Source organism: Aythya fuligula, chromosome 8, assembly GCF_009819795.1.
Source record: "Aythya fuligula isolate bAytFul2 chromosome 8, bAytFul2.pri, whole genome shotgun sequence".
In the NCBI taxonomy this organism is placed as follows: domain Eukaryota; kingdom Metazoa; phylum Chordata; class Aves; order Anseriformes; family Anatidae; genus Aythya; species Aythya fuligula.
In genome coordinates, this window is record NC_045566.1 from 17,625,636 (window position 1) to 17,646,812 (window position 21,177).

General features: G+C 38.3%; 1 protein-coding gene across 1 annotated transcript in view; it reads left to right on the forward strand.

Moving 5' to 3' along the window:
* Nucleotides 1-21,177, forward strand: part of PLA2G4A (phospholipase A2 group IVA) — a 65,481-nt gene that overhangs the window by 27,837 nt on the left and 16,467 nt on the right. The window contains exons 6-11 of the mRNA XM_032192312.1: nt 1,880-2,021; nt 9,164-9,300; nt 12,552-12,774; nt 14,179-14,293; nt 19,091-19,228; nt 19,574-19,666. Coding sequence (XP_032048203.1) covers nt 1,880-2,021; nt 9,164-9,300; nt 12,552-12,774; nt 14,179-14,293; nt 19,091-19,228; nt 19,574-19,666 — 848 coding nt within the window. The remainder of the gene's footprint in view (nt 1-1,879; nt 2,022-9,163; nt 9,301-12,551; nt 12,775-14,178; nt 14,294-19,090; nt 19,229-19,573; nt 19,667-21,177) is intronic.

The window sequence follows — 21,177 nt, forward strand, 5'->3', positions numbered from 1 at the left end:
ATTTTGTTTCTTTCTCTAGATGCCTTTCTCCTTTCTCAGCCTGTCTAGGTGAAAGACCAAAAATTGTCTTGAGGCGTAATCAGAAAAATACCTTTTAAGTCTAAAAATGAGTTACTGAACACAAGGCATTTAAAGAGTCCTTTTATTTTGGCAGGAACTATAAATAGCAGTGCTGAGCACTGTAACTATAAATGTAATGACTCTGGAGGCTGACAGACATCCCCCAGGGATAATTTTTGCTCATCATTTTATTCTTTTAGAGATGATATGTGTGTGGTCCTCAAAGACCACCCCTAAAACTTTGAGGGCTTGTACATTATAGATATTTCATGTCTCAGACGAGGTGAATGTAAGGTGGCTATGTGTTGCTGCTATATAGGCAGTAGGCATTGAAGCGGTAAAACAAAAGCATCCGATCAAGTTCAACTCTGCTGTTCTCTGATGGGCATGTGGATTTTGGATTCTTGTATGGATTTCTAGTTCATGGTGTCATATATACTTCCATGGAACATTGCCTCTAGACAGTCTTTTTTCCTCTTTTTTCTTAATTACCAGTATTTTATTACATAATAGTTTTTAAGATAAATCTAAGGAGTCATTGTGTGTGACTAGATAGATCCAATTCACTATTATGTGTTTTTCATAAAGGATTTGTGAAAGTGCTATCAAAAGTATAACGAATGTGTCAAAGTATCCACAACATTTTTCAGCACATTTTTACAAAAATGGGAGTTTCAGTGAGGCAGATACCAGGAAGAATCCGTGTGCTCCTCACTGCTATCTCAGCAAATCGCTGAGTGCAAGTATCTGTTGCTCACACACACGCGGTTATGTGGGAGGGCTCCTGCTGAATTCAGCGGTGCACATCCACAAAAGGAGTGTTCAGCATGCGATAGCTTCTGGGCTGGCAATATTGAGGCTTTTTCTGAAGACCTTTTGCTAAAAACCAAGGTCTGTCAAACTCTGAGCCTGGAAGTATTGTAGTTCAAACCCTTGGAATGAGACTGGGTGAGTTAACCGGTCTGAAGGAGGAGACTGCTTGAATTGTTTGTCCTACCTTATCTGAAATGAGAAGTGGGAGCTGAAGTTGTAGCTATTATTTAAGTACAGGATTGAGGTCTTTACACAGCCCTATTTGCAATTCTGATTGCGAAAGGCAGGGAAAAAGCTGAAGAAAAGAGGCTTCGTTTCTCCAGTTGGCAGTCAGGACAGTTCCTGCTAAAAGCCAAACACTTATTAATTGTAAGGCTGAATGGATAAAGCATCAAAATTGGCCTTTCCTCCCTAAATATGTACCTTTTACTTAAGAGTAAATGTTAGTAGGTGTGTATGAATGTTGTTCATTGCAGTTCTTTTTACAATGGATAAGCAGAAAATTCAAATTTCTAAGCCGAAAATTTAACATTGGAATACCAAGCAATTGTATCATTGACTTAACAACTTTACTTGTATGAATAGTTTTCCCCTTTCCAAATGCTTGTAGGGTCAAGGCTATTGTATATGAACTTGTCCACTCACATATATATTGTTTATGTATTTATTTTTAAGACTGCACAATACACCACCAGAAGCTGCATATTTAATGTCTGGTTTTCACTAGTATGTGAACAGTGAAGTTCCTGTATAAAATCCACATCTTAAATGTGGATTTTAAATGTGGATTAAAAGATGTGTATAAAATCCACATCTTAACCACACAATGTGTCATTGTTCCTTGCTTCCTTCATTCCATAGACCCACGTGATGCAGTTGTTGCATGTGTAACCTTTTATTTTGTTTTATTCAAGTTTGTTATTTTTCTTTGTTTTATTAGGTGTGGTTTTTTTAGTTCTTTTTTGAATTATGCCTTTTCCTAAAGCCTATCTGTTTTGCAAAATAGCTCTTCAACAGATCTCCGATTCAGTATGGCTTTGTGTGATGAGGAGAAGAAATTCCGGCAGCAACGAAAAGATAATATCATGCATAGCATGAAGTCATTTCTAGGAGAAGAAAACAGCAAGAACTTGACCACTTCCCGTGATGTAAGTTTGGAGAGTTCACATCAAGATTAGTATCCCCTGTGGATAGTAGAAGGGGTTAATGTAAAGAGAGAGAAGAAAAGCAGAAAAGTTTCTTTTTCCTCTGTGTACATACTGCGTTTAGGATGGGGAACAATTTTTCTCCTGCCCTAAGGCAGGAGAAAAGATGCACTTAAATAAGGTATGTCCATTATATGCAAGAGGACAAGACTGCATAAATGCCATCGTCAGATAGAAATCACAGCTCTTCATCTGCACTGGCACCTTAAACAAACTGATGTAACTTCTAATCTGGCTTGTTTTAATTCTTTGAAGGCTATGCTGGGGTTAGAATTCTGCATGGAAGGAGATGTATCCCTGTGTTTTATTCTACTCTGATGCTGAATTCCTTTGTTATTCCTGATGCTGAAGACCTTTGTTAAGGTCTCGATTCTGAGCCGAGATCGTCATCTGAAAAAACACCTGAAGGGCACGTGCAGTATCTGCTGCACAAGGAACATGTGGTGGCTCTGGGCATGCACACAATGGTGGAACCTGCCCTTGCATGCTTGATCTTCAGATTGTGCTCTTTAACATCGCCTTGGCTGTATGGCCTTCATGTCTAAAGGATCAGGCAGGAAACGAGCTGTTTTGATGTCAGAGTCAGTTGAGAATTGATTTTCTTTCCTTCCTCTCTTTTTCCTTTGCTTGTTTTATAGGATTAGGATTATGGAGCTTAATTCTTAGAGGGTATCAGAAGCTGCAGCTTTCATCAACTCACAAGTGCTCTGTACTTTAAAATGTCAACCCAGTAGAGCTAGATAGACTGATGAAGGTTTGGGTCACATTAAAGTGAGGAAGTGTGCTGAACCCTACTTACGCTTTCAGTGATTTTGTACAGCAGTGCTTTATTTCAAGTTAATGAAGGATACGCTTGGTCCAGGTCCAGTTACTTTTATTGTTCTAGCTTTTCCATCCTCCTCTTTCTTCCCTGTTTGTTCCCTGCCTAGTGTTTTGCTTCCAGCATTGGGACAGGATGACTGTTCGGGGTGGGTCAAGCAGTTAACAGAATCAGTGAATTAGTCTGGCTTTAAGACACTGGTTCCTTCTGTGCATTTTAGTATGAACAGAATATGACAGTCTTATGCAGAAACTGGAACCAACATAAAAGAATTGCCTTCTAAATTTCTATTAAGTTTTCAGTAGGTAATAAAGGTGTTATTGACATGCACTTTTGAACTTTTTCTTGCTTAATAAAATGTGCTTGAATGTTTTTTCTGAGGAAGATGAAAGAATTTGAGAATATTGTGGATATTTTATTTGTAGAGGTATATATCACGCACATTGTGTACAAACATTTTGAAGGTTGTTTTTGTAAAAAAAAAAATAAAATCAATGAAGTTATTTTATTGTTGATACATGTAAATCTTATCTGAGCAGATATTTCTGGATGACATTGTTCTGATCTTCTTCAGCAGACATATCTTTCTCAGAAAAGATGCAAAGATGTTCTGCCAAGATCCAGGTAGGATTGGAGTGATGCTTAGTGCCTAAAGTGTCAGTTCTATGCAGGTGGTATATATGCATCAGTAAATCTCATTATTGCAAAAGCTAGGTAAGCTTTCATATTCTTTTTATCATCATCTTCCCTTGGTATCCTTCGCTGTCTCAAAGTTCATCAGTGTAGCTGCATCTTCCAAGACCAGGCAGTAATCTCTTTTTGTAGGCTTATCAACCCTAGAAGGACTGAGGTAATGTGATCCTCCCCTTTTTCATACGCCAAGTGTGTATTTCTAAGCTGACTTGTCAAATTTTTTAGCTGCTTCTAGTGATGAAAAATCCTTTTTGTTCAAATTAAAATACAGTTTTGTCCTTATAGCCTGTCATTTTTATTTTTATTGCTAGAGATGTGAGATAGCAGGAGGATTTATAGGATGTTTGAAGTCTTAACATGGCATCAGGAGACATAAGTATTCTTAGCTGCCTATGAGTCATTGTTTGATCTTAAACAAGTCACTTACTCAGAGTTCATCTAAGTTTCTTCATCTGTGAATAGCAACATGTGTGCCTTGCAGGGATGCTGTGGGATTTTAATACCTGTGAAATAATTATGCATCCCTGAATGGTAGATAAGTGTGTACTTCCAAATCTCCTTGCTTAATGTTGAAACACATTCTGAAAACACAAAGGATGAGATTTCTCGTACCTGTGTTATTACTTCATTTGATAATTTTTGTTGCTTTAAACAATTTTCTAAAAATACAAAAATCAATTAGACTTCTCTAATTCTCTCAGACTGGATTTGCAGAACAATTTTTAATAATATATATGTCCCCCATAGCAAATATTTTCACACCACAGGCATTTTTGTCTGGATTTTGTGCACTGTGTTTCCAGGGCAGTTGGACGAAAACATCTGCACCATTCATTCCCAAAACAGGATTTAATGTATTTCAGCTTTTTTTTTTTTTTGCCAGGTTACTGAAAAGTATGACTGAGATGGTCTTTTTCAGAGCTCGCTTTTCTGAGATCTTGTTTCCCAAATGCTTTTTATTTTCACATCCAGTTAAAGAGATTAAACAGTCAGCTCTTGGTGAAATGAGGTGCCCAAGGGTTGAAGTAGAAATGTTTTGCACTGAGCCTTTCCCCGTGTTACAATGCTGCTTGGTTTCTAGAAGCAATACAAATGCGTTGATGAAATGCTTCATCGAGATTGTTAAGTCCTGCTCAGCGGAGCTTGTTTGGATTATATCTAGACTGGTTTGTTCAAAACTAGCTTGGGTGCTGTGCAGACCAACCATAGGAAAAAGAAAGCCATGCTGGCCTGGCCCTTTGGTTGTTTAGGAAAAGATGCCACCATATAGAAATAAGCGTGGCAGTATGGCCAGGGATTAGAGCAGTAGGCTTTTGTCACCAGGACTCTTGAACTGAACTCACAGTTTTGCTGTTGGCTTCCTGTGTGACTTCTCTTGTGTACCACTTGTGAATCTATGTTTACTAATCTGCTTGAGTGGAATTAGTACCTCTCTCTACACAGCTTTTACAAAGGATTTCAGCTGCAGAGTCCCTCAGATGAGCGGAGTGCATTAGCCACAGCCTGTATACATGGAGGCATATGCATGCCTCAATCTCATTTCTCCATTCTTTTTCAACGATGAGATGGTTTCTTGCTTCTTTTCCCTTTGTCCTCTGCCTGCAGCTACTTCCACCCTGCCTCTCCCTTACTTATCCTAGAGCAGAACATGTAAGATGGGTGTATGTAATTTCAGATTTCACCATTTCTTTCACTTAAACCTGCTGGAAACTGAATTGCAGCTGAAATGCTGCTTTAATAAAGCTACCTCTTTGGTAGTAGCAAATATGTTCTTTGCTTTCCTCTTCATAGCAGGAGAGAACTTTTATTGTCATAACCTTGCTTATGATCTACATGTCAACTAGGATTAGATTGGCTAAAATAAATGGATGCAAAAGTGCAGTAGATGCTTCTCTCCATTTATTTTTTTTTTCAGTGTTTAAGAGGTTTATTTAATGTGGGAAGCTTGCTTCAGCTACTGCCCTCTACTCTAGAGCTCTTTCATTGAACTGCACTTCTGGAAATAAAGTAGAGATTTCAACTCTTCATCCTTTGCTTTGATACCAAGTGGAAATTGAGAGATTCCTATATATACACATACCTCTCTGTATATCCATCCTCCCCCAGTGTAGGAATCTCTGATTCTGTGGGTTAAGTATACAGGAAGAATTTGCAGCCAGGATGCTAGTGACTCTTCTTGACATTCTTTGTTGATCCTCCTTACAGACATCTCTGCATTCTGAAGGAAACTCACATTTTCCCTTGTGCTCGTGCCACATTACTGATGAATAGATTAGTTGAATAGTGGTGCTTTGGAAGTGTTCATGCATACTTTTTCCAGGCTTGCACCTGCAAACCACCCTCTTCATCCTGTTAGGATTTGTCTATGTGGATTAATGAGGTAGTGTTTGTAAAGAGCTTTCAAAGCCTAACGTACATTATTAAATTTCTGATTAGTAATATGGCTCTTCTGTTCAAAGCAACTGCTCCGTTATTGGGGTGTTGGCTTAACAAAACAGGCATGTCCTAAATCTTTACCTTTGTTTTGTCATTTTTGGATAGATAGCTATCTCTGGATATGCATGATGAATGCTGATGCCAATAAATACCTGTGGTTTCTATTACTAAATCTTAATACTTATAAAGAAGATAATCAAATAATCTTACTGCATCAAGAGTAAGTAATTTTTGCAGAACAGAAGCCTCAGGAAATGTCTCACCTTATTTGGTCATTTCCAAGGGGCTATACATTTTTGGTCCACAAGGGAATTTCACTGCTTAAAGTATGGAGCCTATAGAAAAAAACTCAGTAATCACGTGGTCCCTTTTCTTATAACTAATCCCATCCATTGGCAGCTTACGTTGAGTTTCAGTGAAATTTTTGACCGATTACTGGTTTGATCAGATACAGGCTTTCTGCACAAGTGTGTGATTTTTTTACGCTTAGTAACAACTAAGAGGTTTTTGTCTTATCACCATTGAACAGTGGAAAATTCTTCTTGGTTTCTGAAAGCCAGGTGGGACTCTTGCTTAGTCTAAAACTCTTCATGCTGGTATCAAGCGGGCATTTCTTTTTTTCTGTCATATTTCCAGAAGAAGGAAAGAAGTATAACATAAAACTCCTATAAATATGTTTTCAATATGGTATCACTTGTAACTGAATCTGCTCTTGCTCAGTTTTCTCTTAGCAGTTAAATAGGTGTAAGGATGCACATAAATTCTCCTTATCTCACTGATAGTTTTTGCAAGGTTGTTTTAAATCTGAGACTGTCTTCATGCTATTTAGTAATATTCTTTTTTTATTATCAAATATAGGGGTTTAAACTAAATAAAAGGGTTTAAATAAAAGGGTTTAAACTCCTTTTAAACTCCTAACCAAAATACTATTAGTCTCTCTTCTGTTTCTTATTAGTAACTTTTGCTGTCTTTGGCTCTGTCACTTAGATATCATTTGGATTAAAGCTGGTCTTTAGATTGCTTTAAAAATTTCTGTGGTTTAGTGACTAAGAAGTTATTAAATAACTGCATTTAATATCTTCTCTACTTTGTTTATTTCCTCAATTAGGGATAATCAGGACAAACATTCAAAAAAAAATCAGAGTATATTTTTATTAAGAAGTCTTACTACAGGTGGAGATATCTTCAAATAAATTCTACTTCTAAAGATATTCAGCAATTAGTGTTCTAAGTACGAGAACATTGTGGGGGCAATAGCTTACTGTTGCCGAGACCTGACTTGGTTTACAGCTGATTTGTAGACTTATTGGCTGTATTTTAAAGTCTGAAGCAGTGCCGCAAATCTGTGCTAGTAAATTGAGCTGGGAATTCTGTACATTTTTTCAGTAGACGGGATGCAAAGGAGAGTCAGTATTTGACTTTCACCCTCTCTATATGTTTTACTATTTGACCTGAAGAATTGAAAAACTGAAGCACTACCCTTCTGTGCCTGTAAAGAACCTAAAATGAAGGATTCTGCACAGTGACTATATTGTCCCCTGTCAGCATGTAGTAAATGAAAAATATGATTCAACAGAATTATAGAAATAGTGTTTGGAAGGAAGCTCTGGAGGTCAGCTAGTCCCAGGTGTCTCTGAAAGGACTACATTATCAGTGCTTAATTTACAGTCAACAGAGAAAATTGGGAGGATTCCGTCTAGCAAGTCCCAGGATAATCCAGAGTTTAGAATATTGCAGAGTCCCAACTCTGATATTCATCGTCCCAGCCTTGGTCTGATCCTGAATTCCATCACCTCATGAGGACTAGCAGCCCAGGAAGCTATCAGTGGCCACATTTGTCCCCTGATCCTTTAATGTATGTGAGCAGCAGTGAGGTGCAGCACTACTAGTCAGCCCCTCCAGCATGTGCTTTAGGTCATTGTTACAAACTTCTTTGATGGCTTGCACAGTGCTGCCCTTTGAGCAGGGGATTAAACTGCCCTGTGAGGACCACAGCCAGATCAGGAGACTTCTGCTGTTCTTTTAGGGAGAGCCTTACCTACCTCATCCAATTGATTAGGCAATGTGAATAGGACTGCCACAACTTTCTTTCGTCTTGACACACAAAATCCCAAAAGATGTGTGTCTAATTTCATCCCGATGTTCTGTGCAGTCAAGGAGCTGCCTTCTTGTAGAGCATAGCCCCCTGCACCGTCTTCCCTGCCTATCCCTCCTCAGCAGTCTCCACACCTCCATGGCAGTGCATCAGGTGTGCCTGTTGTCCCACCAGGTCTTTATCACTGGCTGTGCCATCCCGTGACTGTGAATGCACATGAGCTTCCATCTTTATTTGTTTCATGTCCAGTCTCTGTATGTTAATACAGAGACTTTCTGAGGTGAGCCTCTGAGCCCTCTCCCTCCTGAGAGGGAATATGCAAGTCTCCCCACTAGCTTTCTCCCATGCATACCTCCTGCATTTGCAGTGTTTGCACCCTTTGCTCGTGTAGTTCTCTGTTGATGACTAGTTAGTCTGAAGTCTTCCTCATTTAATTAGAGAGTCTGTTCAGGAGGATGTTCCTCACTCTTTTGGTTAAGTTGATAGTTATTTTCTGAATGGACCATCCTCATCATCAAGCAAGGCTTCATGAGCAAGACTACAGGAGTCTTCTTCTGATGTTGCCTAGGCGTGGTAACATCTGCCTAAACCATTCCACTTCAAAACGGAAAAGATCAACTCCACAGGCCACAGCTGTGGCCCCCTGTGCCCCGCATTTCTGCTACAAGAGGGGGAAAAACATCTCTCATCTGCTCATCTATATCACTTGTGCCCACATGGATGAGCACTGAGGTGCTGTTACACGCCTTTTGTTGGCACCTCTTGGTTACTGGTGGCCCGCCCCTGGGTGCAACATAAATAGGAAGCTCTTACACATGTGACACTAAGACACTGCAGAATACTTTCTGTTTGGCTAACCTGTGTCTGTGCACAGGCTAGAAAAATTGTAGGTTTCATCTCTGCTGTGAGGATCACTCAATTGTGACCTTATTAGCACAAGGACGGTATGCTTGGCCAGTGACTGATGAGTAACGTTTATTTGCTACTTTAAGTCTTTATCAGAAGTGAGTTGTTCATACTGTGTTCTTCTCATCTATGCAGGTACCAGTGATAGCAGTATTGGGTTCAGGAGGTGGATTTCGTGCCATGGTAGGGTTTGCTGGAGTTATGAAAGCACTTTATGAATCAGGAGTTTTAGACTGTGCAACTTACATTGCTGGCCTCTCTGGATCCACATGGTAAGGATTTTTTCTTTTGTTTTTCTTTCAGTATTTCTTCAGGAAGCTCAAGAACAATTTTTCATGAGAATTAACTTATTTCTAAGGTTGTGATTCACAGCCTATTTTATGTACACACTATCAACAGGTAAATTGCTTAGGGAGCCAGCTGTCTTACTATACAGCATGGCAGTGGAGCAGATCTGCTAGTGGAGGTGTTCTAGAGTGCCTGGAAGGATGGATGAGGACAGCTCAGACTCCAGGTGGTCTTCCTAGCTTTGGTAGCAGGAATAGATGGAAAGAGATGCTACACATATACACCCACGATTCTGTATCAGTGGTCAATGCTGTGCATATTAGAACTGTGTAACTGAGTTTTTCTTCTTATTAGGTGAACCAAAAAAATCAAGCTATTGATATAAACTCGAAATATTTTTGATTGGTTTTCTTTTTCTTATTAAATAAAAGAAAAAAATCAATTAGACTGAATGATGACTCATTCCATTCCAAGTGGATTATATCCTTTTGGGGTACATCTTGAAGATTCTCAAAATCATTGAAAGATCTTTTGTCCCATTTTAGACTCAGTAGTAGATAAACTTCATAGTAGATTTACTGGGAATGTCCAAGACATGTTCAGGGATCATTTCTTAGCATAAGGAAATTTGAGCAGATGTATTCCAGCTTGAAGGGAAGAATGCTGATGGCCATGCCGATATGTGATGTGATTTGCTTTGTATCACTGTTATTGTCACTGTTTCGTTTACAAAGTACCGTGGCTTTTTAAAACAATTTGTCAATCAGATGCGAGAGAAGATCTTCCAAGATGTCTCAACTTGAAAATGCCCTAATCAAGTAGTTATGATGTCCTTCTGTCTGACTCAATGAATACTTCATCCTGTCATTAACAGGAACAACATCAGCAGGAGAAAATCAGTGATGTCACTGTGAAAGGCACTCTCTGGGTGTTACAGGCTCAGAGCTTTGTAGGCAGTAGACTAATTTGAACCTGTGTTATGTCTGCCTTAACCAGTCTTCTGAATAAGAGGGTTGCTCTTCTCCCTGCCCAGTGTTATGAATCCACTGCCTTTTGTCTTGTTGGCTTTTATAAAAATTGTTGCAAATTACCCTTTTGGGTGATTTTGGGTGAAGCTTGCTCCCTGCTCCCATACTAAATAGGAAGTTTTCAGAATGCTGGAAGCATTTGAATTGACAGAACAACCTATGGACTAAAATAACAGCTTGTGTTCAGATTTAACTACAAGAGGTTGGCATCCCAAACTTGCCTTTGTTGCATTTTCTGTCACTAATGGTTGGAGAGGCAGATTTACCACTGACTATTAAGCCATCCAGATGTACTGTTTCAAATTTTCCTCAAAAGTTGAAGGTTTCATTTGACTGGATGAGGAGCAATTGAGTTGTGCAATGCTACATGAAGACTTTTCGTTGTCTTTCTAGGGTTGGATTTATAGTCCATATTCTTGAAAGGTCTCAGCTGGGCATGTGGTCTTTTTTCTAGAAAACTCAGGTGTGAATACAAGGTTGACCCAATGGAAACCTGTAGAATATTTATTAAAATAGCAAGGTTATCCAAACTGATTCAGTCAGAAACATATGCTGCAAAAAGTTGTATTTAAACAAATTCACTTTTACTGTCACCTATTTGGACTTTCCTTGCTTGATGAATAAATAAATTAACACTTTGACTTCTCTTCTCTTCTCTTCTCTTCTCTTCTCTTCTCTTCTCTTCTCTTCTCTTCTCTTCTCTTCTCTTCTCTTCTCTTCTCTTCTCTTCTCTTCTCTTCTCTTCTCTTCTCTTCTCTTCTCTTCTCTTCTCTTCTCTTCTCTTCTCTTCTCTTCTCTTCTCTTCTCTTCTCTTCTCTTCTCTTCTCTTCTCTTCTCTTCTCTTCTCTTCTCTTCTCTTCTCTTCTCTTCTCTTCTCTTTTCTCTTCCCTCCCCCTCCCCCTCCCCCTCCCCCTCCCCCTCTCTCTTTCTCCCTTCTTCCTTTCACTCTCCCTCTCCCCTTTCCGCCTTCCCCTTCTTCCTTCCCCTTCTTCCTTTCCTTTTTCCTTTCTTTTCTTCTATGCAGTCTGTTAGTTGGGAATAATACTCTCTTCTTCTCTTTTTTTTCTGAAGGGTGGAGTATCCCTTTCCTGGAGGGAGAGGCAGGTTTTTGCTTGTTCACTCAGATGCATGCCGAACTTCGGAGCAATGCGTTTACTTCCCTGATTGTTTCTGTCATCTTGCTTCAACCTTGTACTGAATTCTTCGTCCTGCATTTTCCTTTCTCTGCTTAGATGGAAGCTTGCTGCTGTGTTTGTTCCACCCACGAACTGACGTGCATGCTAAGCTTTAGCAACTGTGCAAGGCCTTAATGAATCAAGTCCTTACATCATGCATGTGACAAGGTTCATCATTCTGTCAAGTAAATTGCAGGGCAGTGATCTCAGAGCCAAACTTACACAGTGTGTGTGAAACTGCTACGCAAAATTATGCCTGCAGTATGGTATGTATACCTGAGCCAACTAATGGAATAAATAATAGTGAAAGGAGCCTCTAGTAGATTAGGAAAGCCTGTCTAGAGTCTTCAACCATCCTGTTACCTAAACCAATAAAGTGAAAACCACAGTTGTCTACATGCATGTCTAAACTTTGTTTTGAGTAAACAAAACTTTAGTTTCCAAAGTTACTCAATGACAAAATTGAGATTTGCCTGATAGGCTTCTTCCAAATCCTCAGACTCAAATCCCTGCACATGTTGTTGTCATAATGCTTCGTGCTATTATGAAAACACCTAGATCCTGGAAAATACACTAATAAACTAGTATATTTTAGTAATTTTTGAATAGTGATTATGCACTGAAGAGCAACAAAAAGGGGTAGATCTTGGAGTGAATGAACTATCTATGTATGCTTATAGAATATCCAGTCCTCCAAACTTAGGCACACTGTGACAACTTGAAAGTCTGATTTTTCAGCCTTCAACAATTCTGTCCATTATCCCTTAAACAGGTAAACGATTAACTCTTTAATCTTTTACATCATAAATGATATGTAAGTGTCTGAAGAATATGTGTTTGTAAGTTTCTATTTAGAACAAATTATTTAGCTTCCTATGTCTTGAAAAAAAAAAATGACTATTGTGTAAACAGTGAGTAAAAAATCTGATTTAATCAGTTATTGTATCCAATTATTTATGGGATTATTGTATGGTTCGGGCACCTAAAAAAAACAACAGGGTTTGGCACTCACAGAGCCTATTTCTGTTGCAGGTACATGTCAACTTTGTATTCACATCCGGATTTTCCAGAAAAAGGACCAAAGGAGATTAATCAAGAATTGATGAACTCTGTGAGTCACAACCCACTTCTGCTGCTCACTCCTCAGAAAGTCAAACGCTACATTGAAGCACTGTGGAATAAAAAAAGCTCAGGACAGCCTGTCACATTCACAGATATCTTTGGAATGCTAATAGGTGAAACACTTATCCATAATGTGAGTGCATTTTTATGATTATTGGAGTTGTGAAACTATTGTGTAATAAGTCTGATGCTTTTTTTTTTTTTTAATATTTAAAGTTATAGTTGAGTGGATACTAGATAATAAACTCATAAAATACCTTCTTGCTCCGGGATGTGTTTCTGAATGGTACTCATTTCTTTAAGAGCTAGGAAAACATCATGCATTCATGTGCAGTGGAAATGAACTCAACTGCTGGATATTTGCAGCATCCTTTCAGCATTATATATCATCCATGAAAATTACAGCTCAAGCATTTTCAACACAAGTTTACAAAATATTGCAACCCCTTTATGCACATTTTGCTATAAGAAAAGCAGCATTTACTTAATGAAATATTACTTACAAGGGGAAAGACCAGATACACATCTCTAGTATTGTTTTTTCTGAGAAATAGCAGTAGCACTTCATAGCGTTGTATTTTATTATTGACAAATCCTATTTGACTGAATTGAGCACATAGTCTTCAAGTTCAAGCGAGTCAGGTAAGCAGAATTTAGATTTGATTTTATCATAAGATTGCAATGTGTTAATAGATTCACAGACTTGTTTTATATATACACTTACAAATTTCATAAGTGTACTTTACAGTTAGTTTTTAAACACTAAAATACTGAAAAACAGGCAACATAGCTTTTAGTAACTGATATATAAAGTGAGTTTCTGACGATAAAGGAGTGTTGATGATCCTGTGAGGTTGGTTAGAAGTCCCTGTTTATTAAGGAGTTAAACAAATGCACAGATATTTAGCTTAAATCTGAAGCTGATACACTTGGTGAAAAATGGATATAAAGCTCTTGGTTATTCAGAGATAACATTTCCTAGTACTATTATGCTGTAATTATTTTCAGTCTGTTTTTGGTTGCGGACACCAGAATATTATTTGAGGAAGATGCAGGCCTTTGCTTAGCGAATGTAAGCCTCTTAATGGTCTGTTTGCTTTTCCTAGTGACAATCTTTCCTGACTTCTCAGAAACAGCATAGATTGGAAAACATATGATCATTAATGACAGTTCTGAATAAGAGAAGGTTTTTCCTAGTTTTATTCGTTAAAGTAATGGAGGGGAAGAACTTGCACTGTCCAACAATACAGTTTTGTTTGTGGTCATGTTATCTTGGATTCTATAATGCATTATATAATGATGCAATGCACCTTCCTATCAACTCTTTGCCTACTCCTTTCCTCCTGAATTGTGCAGATAAAAGGCATTCAAGCAAATTGCTTCCTTTTACAAATTCTTTTGGTCTGTTTTTCTTGGAAGTAAACGAATTTGCCCATTGTCCTGTATTTGAGAACTCTAGAAAAAAAAAAGTAGTCTCTGAAATATCAGCAGGCTGTTATGGGATCCTTTTGGACATAACTTCTTTCTTTTCGTGCAGAGAATGGACACCACTCTGAGTAACATGAAGGAGAAAATCAATAAAGCACAGTGTGCTCTCCCACTCTTTACATGTCTCCATGTCAAACCAGATGTCTCAGAGCTTATGTTTGCAGGTATGTTTTCAATCTGTGTGGAGTCATTTGAGAAAAGAAGAGAGATGTGCGTGATTGTTTTTGAAAAACTTCGGAGAATAATTCCATCATGCAACTTGGGTACACTTTGAAATTATTATTGTCATGGCAAGGGTTAGGAAAGAATTTGGCATGATACTAAACATTCCTTCGGGCTTAACAAAATTCACACTGTTGTGAACCAACTACAGGGAGATTTAATTTAAAACAAGAATAGGAAGCTGTGATGCCAAAGTATATACCAAAGCAACACATCAGAAGGACAGTTGTGATAGTTTTAGAATATGATGGGGAAATGGACATGTGCTCAGTGACTTCTAGGAATCTGACAGCAGAATCTGATAACAAGGAGTTACTCAGGAGTAAGCAAACAGATCCTTATGTGGATACTAATTTGGTTGGTGCAGTATGTGGGCACCTGTCTATCAGAGTTACAGGCTTTAGAGAATAGATATTGAATAGGCATATTCCTCATGGCAAATCCTGGAATTGAGCCTTTTCTTGGCTTTTAAGATGCATCTTTACTTGTCTGTATTACCAAGTAAAATGGAAAGACAAAATGAGTGTATTTTAGATCAACTGCCTTTTTTCACTCTTTGTCCCTGGAAATGAGTCCTACCACTGTTTTCGGTTTCTGTGGAATGATAAGTGGTGACCAAGCTTTGTTCTCTATCTTCTACAAAAAAAAAAAAAAAAAAAAAAAAAAAAAAAGATTTCCTACCAACTGAAAAGAATGTTGCTTATACAGAAAGTAGGTAAGCAGATTACAGGAGTCAAAATAAAAAACTGGTGTTTCTCCAACAGCAGAAAGCTGCTTAACATTAATATATCAAACAGTAAAAGGGAAACGTTTTCAGACAGGCAGGATTATTCTTCTTTATAAGAAGACTGAAATTAAAAATGAACTCCTTTTTACTTCTTGCACAGTGTAAAGTACTGTTGGTAATATAAAAGAGGCTTTTGCTTTCATTTATTTCACAGCTTTTAGTGCCATCCAGTAGCCTCACTTGAGAAACGATCCAGTTTTGCTAGGTGCTGTACAAACACAGGAATATATATGCCTATGTAGTTATCTGTGACTGAGAAGGGAAGCACCAAGCAGCTTGCCCAAGGTTTAGAAATCAAATAATATCCAGATTTCTGAAAAAGAGTATGTGGGAGAGTTGCTGCCAAAAATTTGTTCATAATAGAAAACAAAGTTGTAAATGAATTTATAGTTTTCATAGAAGAATGTCTGCGTTTTTCCTTAAAAGTCTGAAGGCTTTTCATTTGAACATATGTGTAACTATTTTGGTTTTTGATGATGTGGTGGTTTTACTTGGGTGGGTGGCCGAGTTCCACCATGGCCGCTGTCTCACTACCCCTCCTCAAATGGGAAGGGGGAGAAAATATGACACAAATTGCTCAAGGGTTGAGATAAGGATGAGGAGATCACTGAGATCACTCAACAATTATTGTCACAGGCAAAACAGACTCAGAGTAGGGAGATAGTAAGATTTATTGCCTATTACTAACAAGCTAGAGAAGTGAGAAACAAAGGAAAGAAACCAAAAATGCCTTCCCCCCATCCACCCTTTTCTACCTCCTCCTCCCAAGTGGCACAGGGGAATGGGGGAATGGGGGCTGTGGTCAGTCCCTGATGCTTCATCTCCACTGCACCTTCTCGGTCACTCTCTGCCCCTGCTTCACGTGGGGTCCCCCCATGGGATGTTGTCCTTCCCAAACTGATCCTGTGTGGGCTGGCCACAGGCAGCAGATCTTCAAGTACTGCTCCAGATATGAGTCCGTATCACGGGGTCCATCCCTCAGCAGCAAACTGCTCCTCTCCACAGGCTACAGGTCCAGCACGGAATCTGTTCCAGCAGCAGTCCTCCACAGGCCACAGCCTCTGTCAGTGCTGCTCCACCTGCTCCACCATGGTCTCCTCCATGGGCTGCAGCGTGGAACCCTGCTCCACCGTGGTAATCCATGGTCTGCAGGGGGACAGCATACTTCACCATAGTCCTAACCACAGACCGCAGGGGACTTCTGCTCCAGTGCTTGGAGCACCTCTCCCCCTCCTTCTTCACTCACCTTGGTGCCTGCAAGGCTGTTTCTCACTCCTCTCTCTCTCCCAGCTGCTGTGTCCAAAACTTTTTTTTTTTACCTGTCTTAAATATGGTCTCACAGTGGCGCAAAGAACCTTGCTTATTGGCCTGGCTCTGGCCAGCAGCGGGGCCCTTACCTAACATGGGGCAGGTTCTGGATTCTTCTCGCAGAAGCCACCCCTGTGGTCCCCCTGCTACCAAAACCCTGCCACGTAAACCCACTACAGATGACCTTCTGTTTTCTGAGGAATTTTATTTGGGTTCCTAATTTGTTCTTTCTAAAAAACAAAATGATATTTCAGTAATAATCATAGAATCAGTAAGGTTGGAAATGGTCTCTAAAGAAGTCCAGAACTACCTGAAGGCTGGTCAAGTTTCTCAAGCCTTATCATTCTCAAGCTTACAAAAAAGGCATTGCCTCTGTCAATGGATCTTGTTTTCCCTTTTTGAGACCATCACATTTGTTATCATATAGAATGCTAGATCTTGATTGTTTCTGTTTAAGCTTCTTTTCTCCTTTTAGAACTGAACAGCTACTTCTTGTATGAAGTATGTAGAAGGTTTTGAATAAAAATGTTTACACTTTCTTATTTACTAGATTATAGTCATAGGTGAGTTCATGTTGTTTCAAGTTGAAATGCATTAATTATATCAGGTAACATTCCTTTGAGAAGTGATGGTGCAAGATTTCATGTAGCTAGTAATAGTTTTCATGCCCCAGGCTCTGCATGTTTTCCCAGCCCATAGTATTCCTGACCCTGGTTGCTCCGGACATACTCAGAACTGCAATAATCATTATAACTGAACATAATTGCAGTGATTTAGTTAAGTGACAGCTTTTTATTTTATTTTTTATTTATTATTATTATTAAGATAGCTTCTTTAATGATAAGGAGATACTGATATCCAGTGTTAAAGAGGGGAGTGTAATTTAACGTTTGGCTTTGGTATTGCATGCTTCCATCCCTCTAACAGCCTCATTTGCCACTTCTCCTACTGCTGTAATGCCAGACCAGTTGAAATTTGGATTATAGGGTTTTGCTCTTGAAACTACTTGTAGTAAACTGACGGTAGCTATCAGCATTTGTGTGAGTGTGTGTGTGTGTGTGAGTGCTGTCTGTGCATTTATGTGCCCTATCCTGAAGCTGCTAGGTGTATATTGTTGGGAAATTATTACCTTTGTCTTCCCTTCTGAGAGCCAGCTGAAGGCTGGTATGTATATGCTCTTACATGAGGACCACATCCAAACTGCAATCAGTGAGCACGACTGAGACTTTTGACTTCAGTACATTTTGGCTCAAGCCACTAGCAAGGAACTAACCTGCTTAACTGAGACAGAAATTCCCTGAAACACCAAGTATTTCTCTTTGTATGGGGTTCCACTCTCACTTTCTGACTTTCGGGGAGAGACTTGTGTCTTGGGACATTCAAGTCCTGCTCATTTGAATGGCCGCTATCTCAAGAAGCTTCAGGAATGGCAGAGTTAAAGTCCTTTAATTTTAAGACAGACATCTTATTTCCTGAGTGGGGTACATGATTTGAGAAATAATCATCTTTAGTGGAAAAAAAAAGGTGGACTATCACAGATAAAATTAATTCTAATTCTAAATAGTTTAATTATCAACATGGTTCTGAAATATATATCTGCCAACTGCTGTTGATGGTACTCAAAGGGAAATAGCTTTAAATTCCTGGACTGGGTCTTCAAAGGAATTTCCCTCTGTTCCAGTAACAATGAAAATTTATTTTTGTGTGGTTGATATGGAAAATAGGATGTTGTCTCTGACAATGTAGATAGTGTTGCCCCACCAGTGAAACTCACAATAGTCATAATTAAATCTTTCCTTTTCAGTACAAGTGGTTAACGTTCTGGTTAACATTTCAATGGAAATACTGAATACCTGGATGAGTGGATGGCATCCTATGACCTGGGGGGATTTTTAAGTGAGTTCTCAGATATTAGCAACTCCACTGGTACCAAAGAAAATATTTCAAAGTCTGCTAAAAATCCATTTTCCAAAAGGACATACACTGTAAAATGGAAATTGCTTTTGAAGTTTTTTTGATTGAATCAGAAACAACATTACAACATTTTATTGTCATAATTTGGTACTAATAATTTCTTTGACTGTCTCTTAGCTTTGCATTTTCTTGTTGGGAACTATTTTTGATGGAATCCAAATGTCTCCTCTTCTGTAATCCTTCACAACATAACAACCTTCCTTGTGATTTCAAACAATGTTTCTGCTGCCTTTGTTGTCTTCATCTGCATATTTGGATGATATATTTGGTAGGATCCCAGTGAAAAGAAAACTTTGCCATGTTGGCACTTCATGTGATGGGGAATTGCATGGAAGCATGAGATGAAAAACAGATGTCATTTTGTTTTTTCTCATTCCTGATGGCTACTTTTTTACATCTGTTTTTCCAACCTTCTATTTTTCCACCAAATTTTGTTGTGATAAAAGAGAATGAGAATTCTTTCTTCACTGTGGCATGAGATTGTTCTTCATTTGAAATAAAACTTTTGACTTTGCATGATGTAAGAGTCATTACTGTTGGCTGTAAATTTAGCATTTAATTTACCGTCAGTTACTTTCCTTGGACAGGGTCTTATTCATTCAGGTATGCTCATCCTCTATTTCAGATTGATATTGCTAACAGAACAAACTTTTTATTTCTTATTTTGCAGACTGGGTGGAATTCAGTCCATATGAGATTGGTATGGCAAAGTATGGCACTTTTATGTCTCCTGATTTGTTTGGAAGCAAGTTTTTTATGGGGACAGTGGTGAAGAAGTACAATGAAAATCCTTTGCATTTCTTAATGGGTGAGTATGCTACAGAGGGAAACTTAAAACTAATTTCAGTAGCGTTGAGTAGTAGTGGTTTTAAATGCATTCACAGAAAGAATAAAACGAGAAGTACAGTTATTAATTTGCTATTTGCTGGAAGCTAGACGTTTGAAAGATTTCAGAAACATGGGTTGAAATTTTGAGGTTTTGGTTTCTGGTAAACCTGAGTTTGTTCTAAAATCAGGGGTCTGTTCAGAATGAAAGCAACTACTTAAATAGTGCGGTAAGTGGTGGTTTCTTTTTTTTTTCTTCCTTTCTTTTTTCTCTTTTTTTTTTTTTCCTTCTACCAGCCTCCATTCATTGTTTACTTTTCCTTTTCAGGTGTCTGGGGCAGTGCATTTTCTATATTATTTAACAGAGTGCTCGGTGTCTCCAATTCCCAAAATAAAGGTCCCACCATGGAAGAAGAATTAGGTAATTTTAGTAAACACTTGTACTACTAAGCAAAACAACTGCTAACAAGATTCAGTGAATTCTCTGTGGAAGGTTGGCCCTGTGCAGGTAGTCATTTTGAGAATATGTAATGCAAAGAAGTTTAACTACTGGTATTGCTAGGTGCTAGTGAGGTCAGGGAAAAAGGATTAATAATTTTCTTTCTTTCTTTCACTTTTGTTTCTGATCAGTATCAGAGGTAATGAACATCACATGAATATGTCCACCTAATATTTTCATTGAGGTCGGATTCCAACACCCTTTCTTATGTTTTGCTAGTTTTTGGAGATTAAAAGATGACAAATAGCTACTTCTAAATTTCTAAACACTGTACTTTGCTATTCTAGGAGTTAAATGAGTAAAAAGAAAATTTATAGTCTCTGGAACGTTAGATTATTCCTTTCTAGCCACAAGCTGTTGGTATGTGATCCTTTGCTTACTAATTCAGTGAGTTCAGTTCCACTGCTAATGCTCAAATGGCAAAATAACTGTAAGAAAAGAGTTGCAATTTGCTTGGGATAGACTTTATTATGCTTTGTTTGAGAATGTTGTTGATAATGAAAAAGTTTCTTTTATAAGTTTTTCCTATTCAGAGGGCATTACAGGGAAATGTCTTTAAAACAAAAAATAAATTGTACTAGCCAGATTTTTCTAAAAGTGTGGAGAGAGAGTGCAGACTGAAGTGATTAAAAAATAAATCCCTAAACTCCTAAGCTGTATCTCTCTCCTAATAGATGTTTTTCAGTTGTTTGATACCGTATTATTTATGGATGAAAATGAAACCTGTTCCTTCAGGATCATGTTTCTAGTACACCTCGTGAATGTTAACGCCTACTAATGGAGGATCTTTGTCAATGACTGATAGTGGAAGGGTCTATGTTATGCTTTTTAAGATTCTGAGAGACAGAATTTTATCTCCCATCCCTGGCCAAAGTCTGTATTCATTTCACATAAACTTTTAAAAAGTATGCACAAATATGGAATAAGATGTGAAAATACTGATTTGAGCAGAACCACAATCTGTTGCCAGAGTTGCAAATGTCCCAGTAAAATCTTGGTACCACCAAAGTGAATGGCAAAATGCCAGTGGACATAGAAAAGACACAGTTGCACACATCAGGTATTATTCATATGTAGAAGCAATAAATAATCAATTTTTCATGGGGTTTGCTTTAAAGAGATTATTTGATGTCCAAAAATTGCATTTCTTCTTGTTACCTTCCTTTTGGGGTCACCGGTGTTTATTTTTACCTGTTTTTCACGTTATTGCTTAAGAATTCGTACATGGTAGGCATTTGTGTATGCTTGTCTACTGTTGATATTTTTGGGTAGTGTTTGAGAAGATCTACCAAGTATTAAAAAGAAAAAGTATCTAAAGAAAAATAGATGATGACAGGAGCTCTTTTCTTTCTGTAGGTATTCTTATAGTCTTGTATGCAAGTCTAAGAGGGCATAATCCTCTTCAGAAAAAAACAGTAATGGTGGTCATTTGT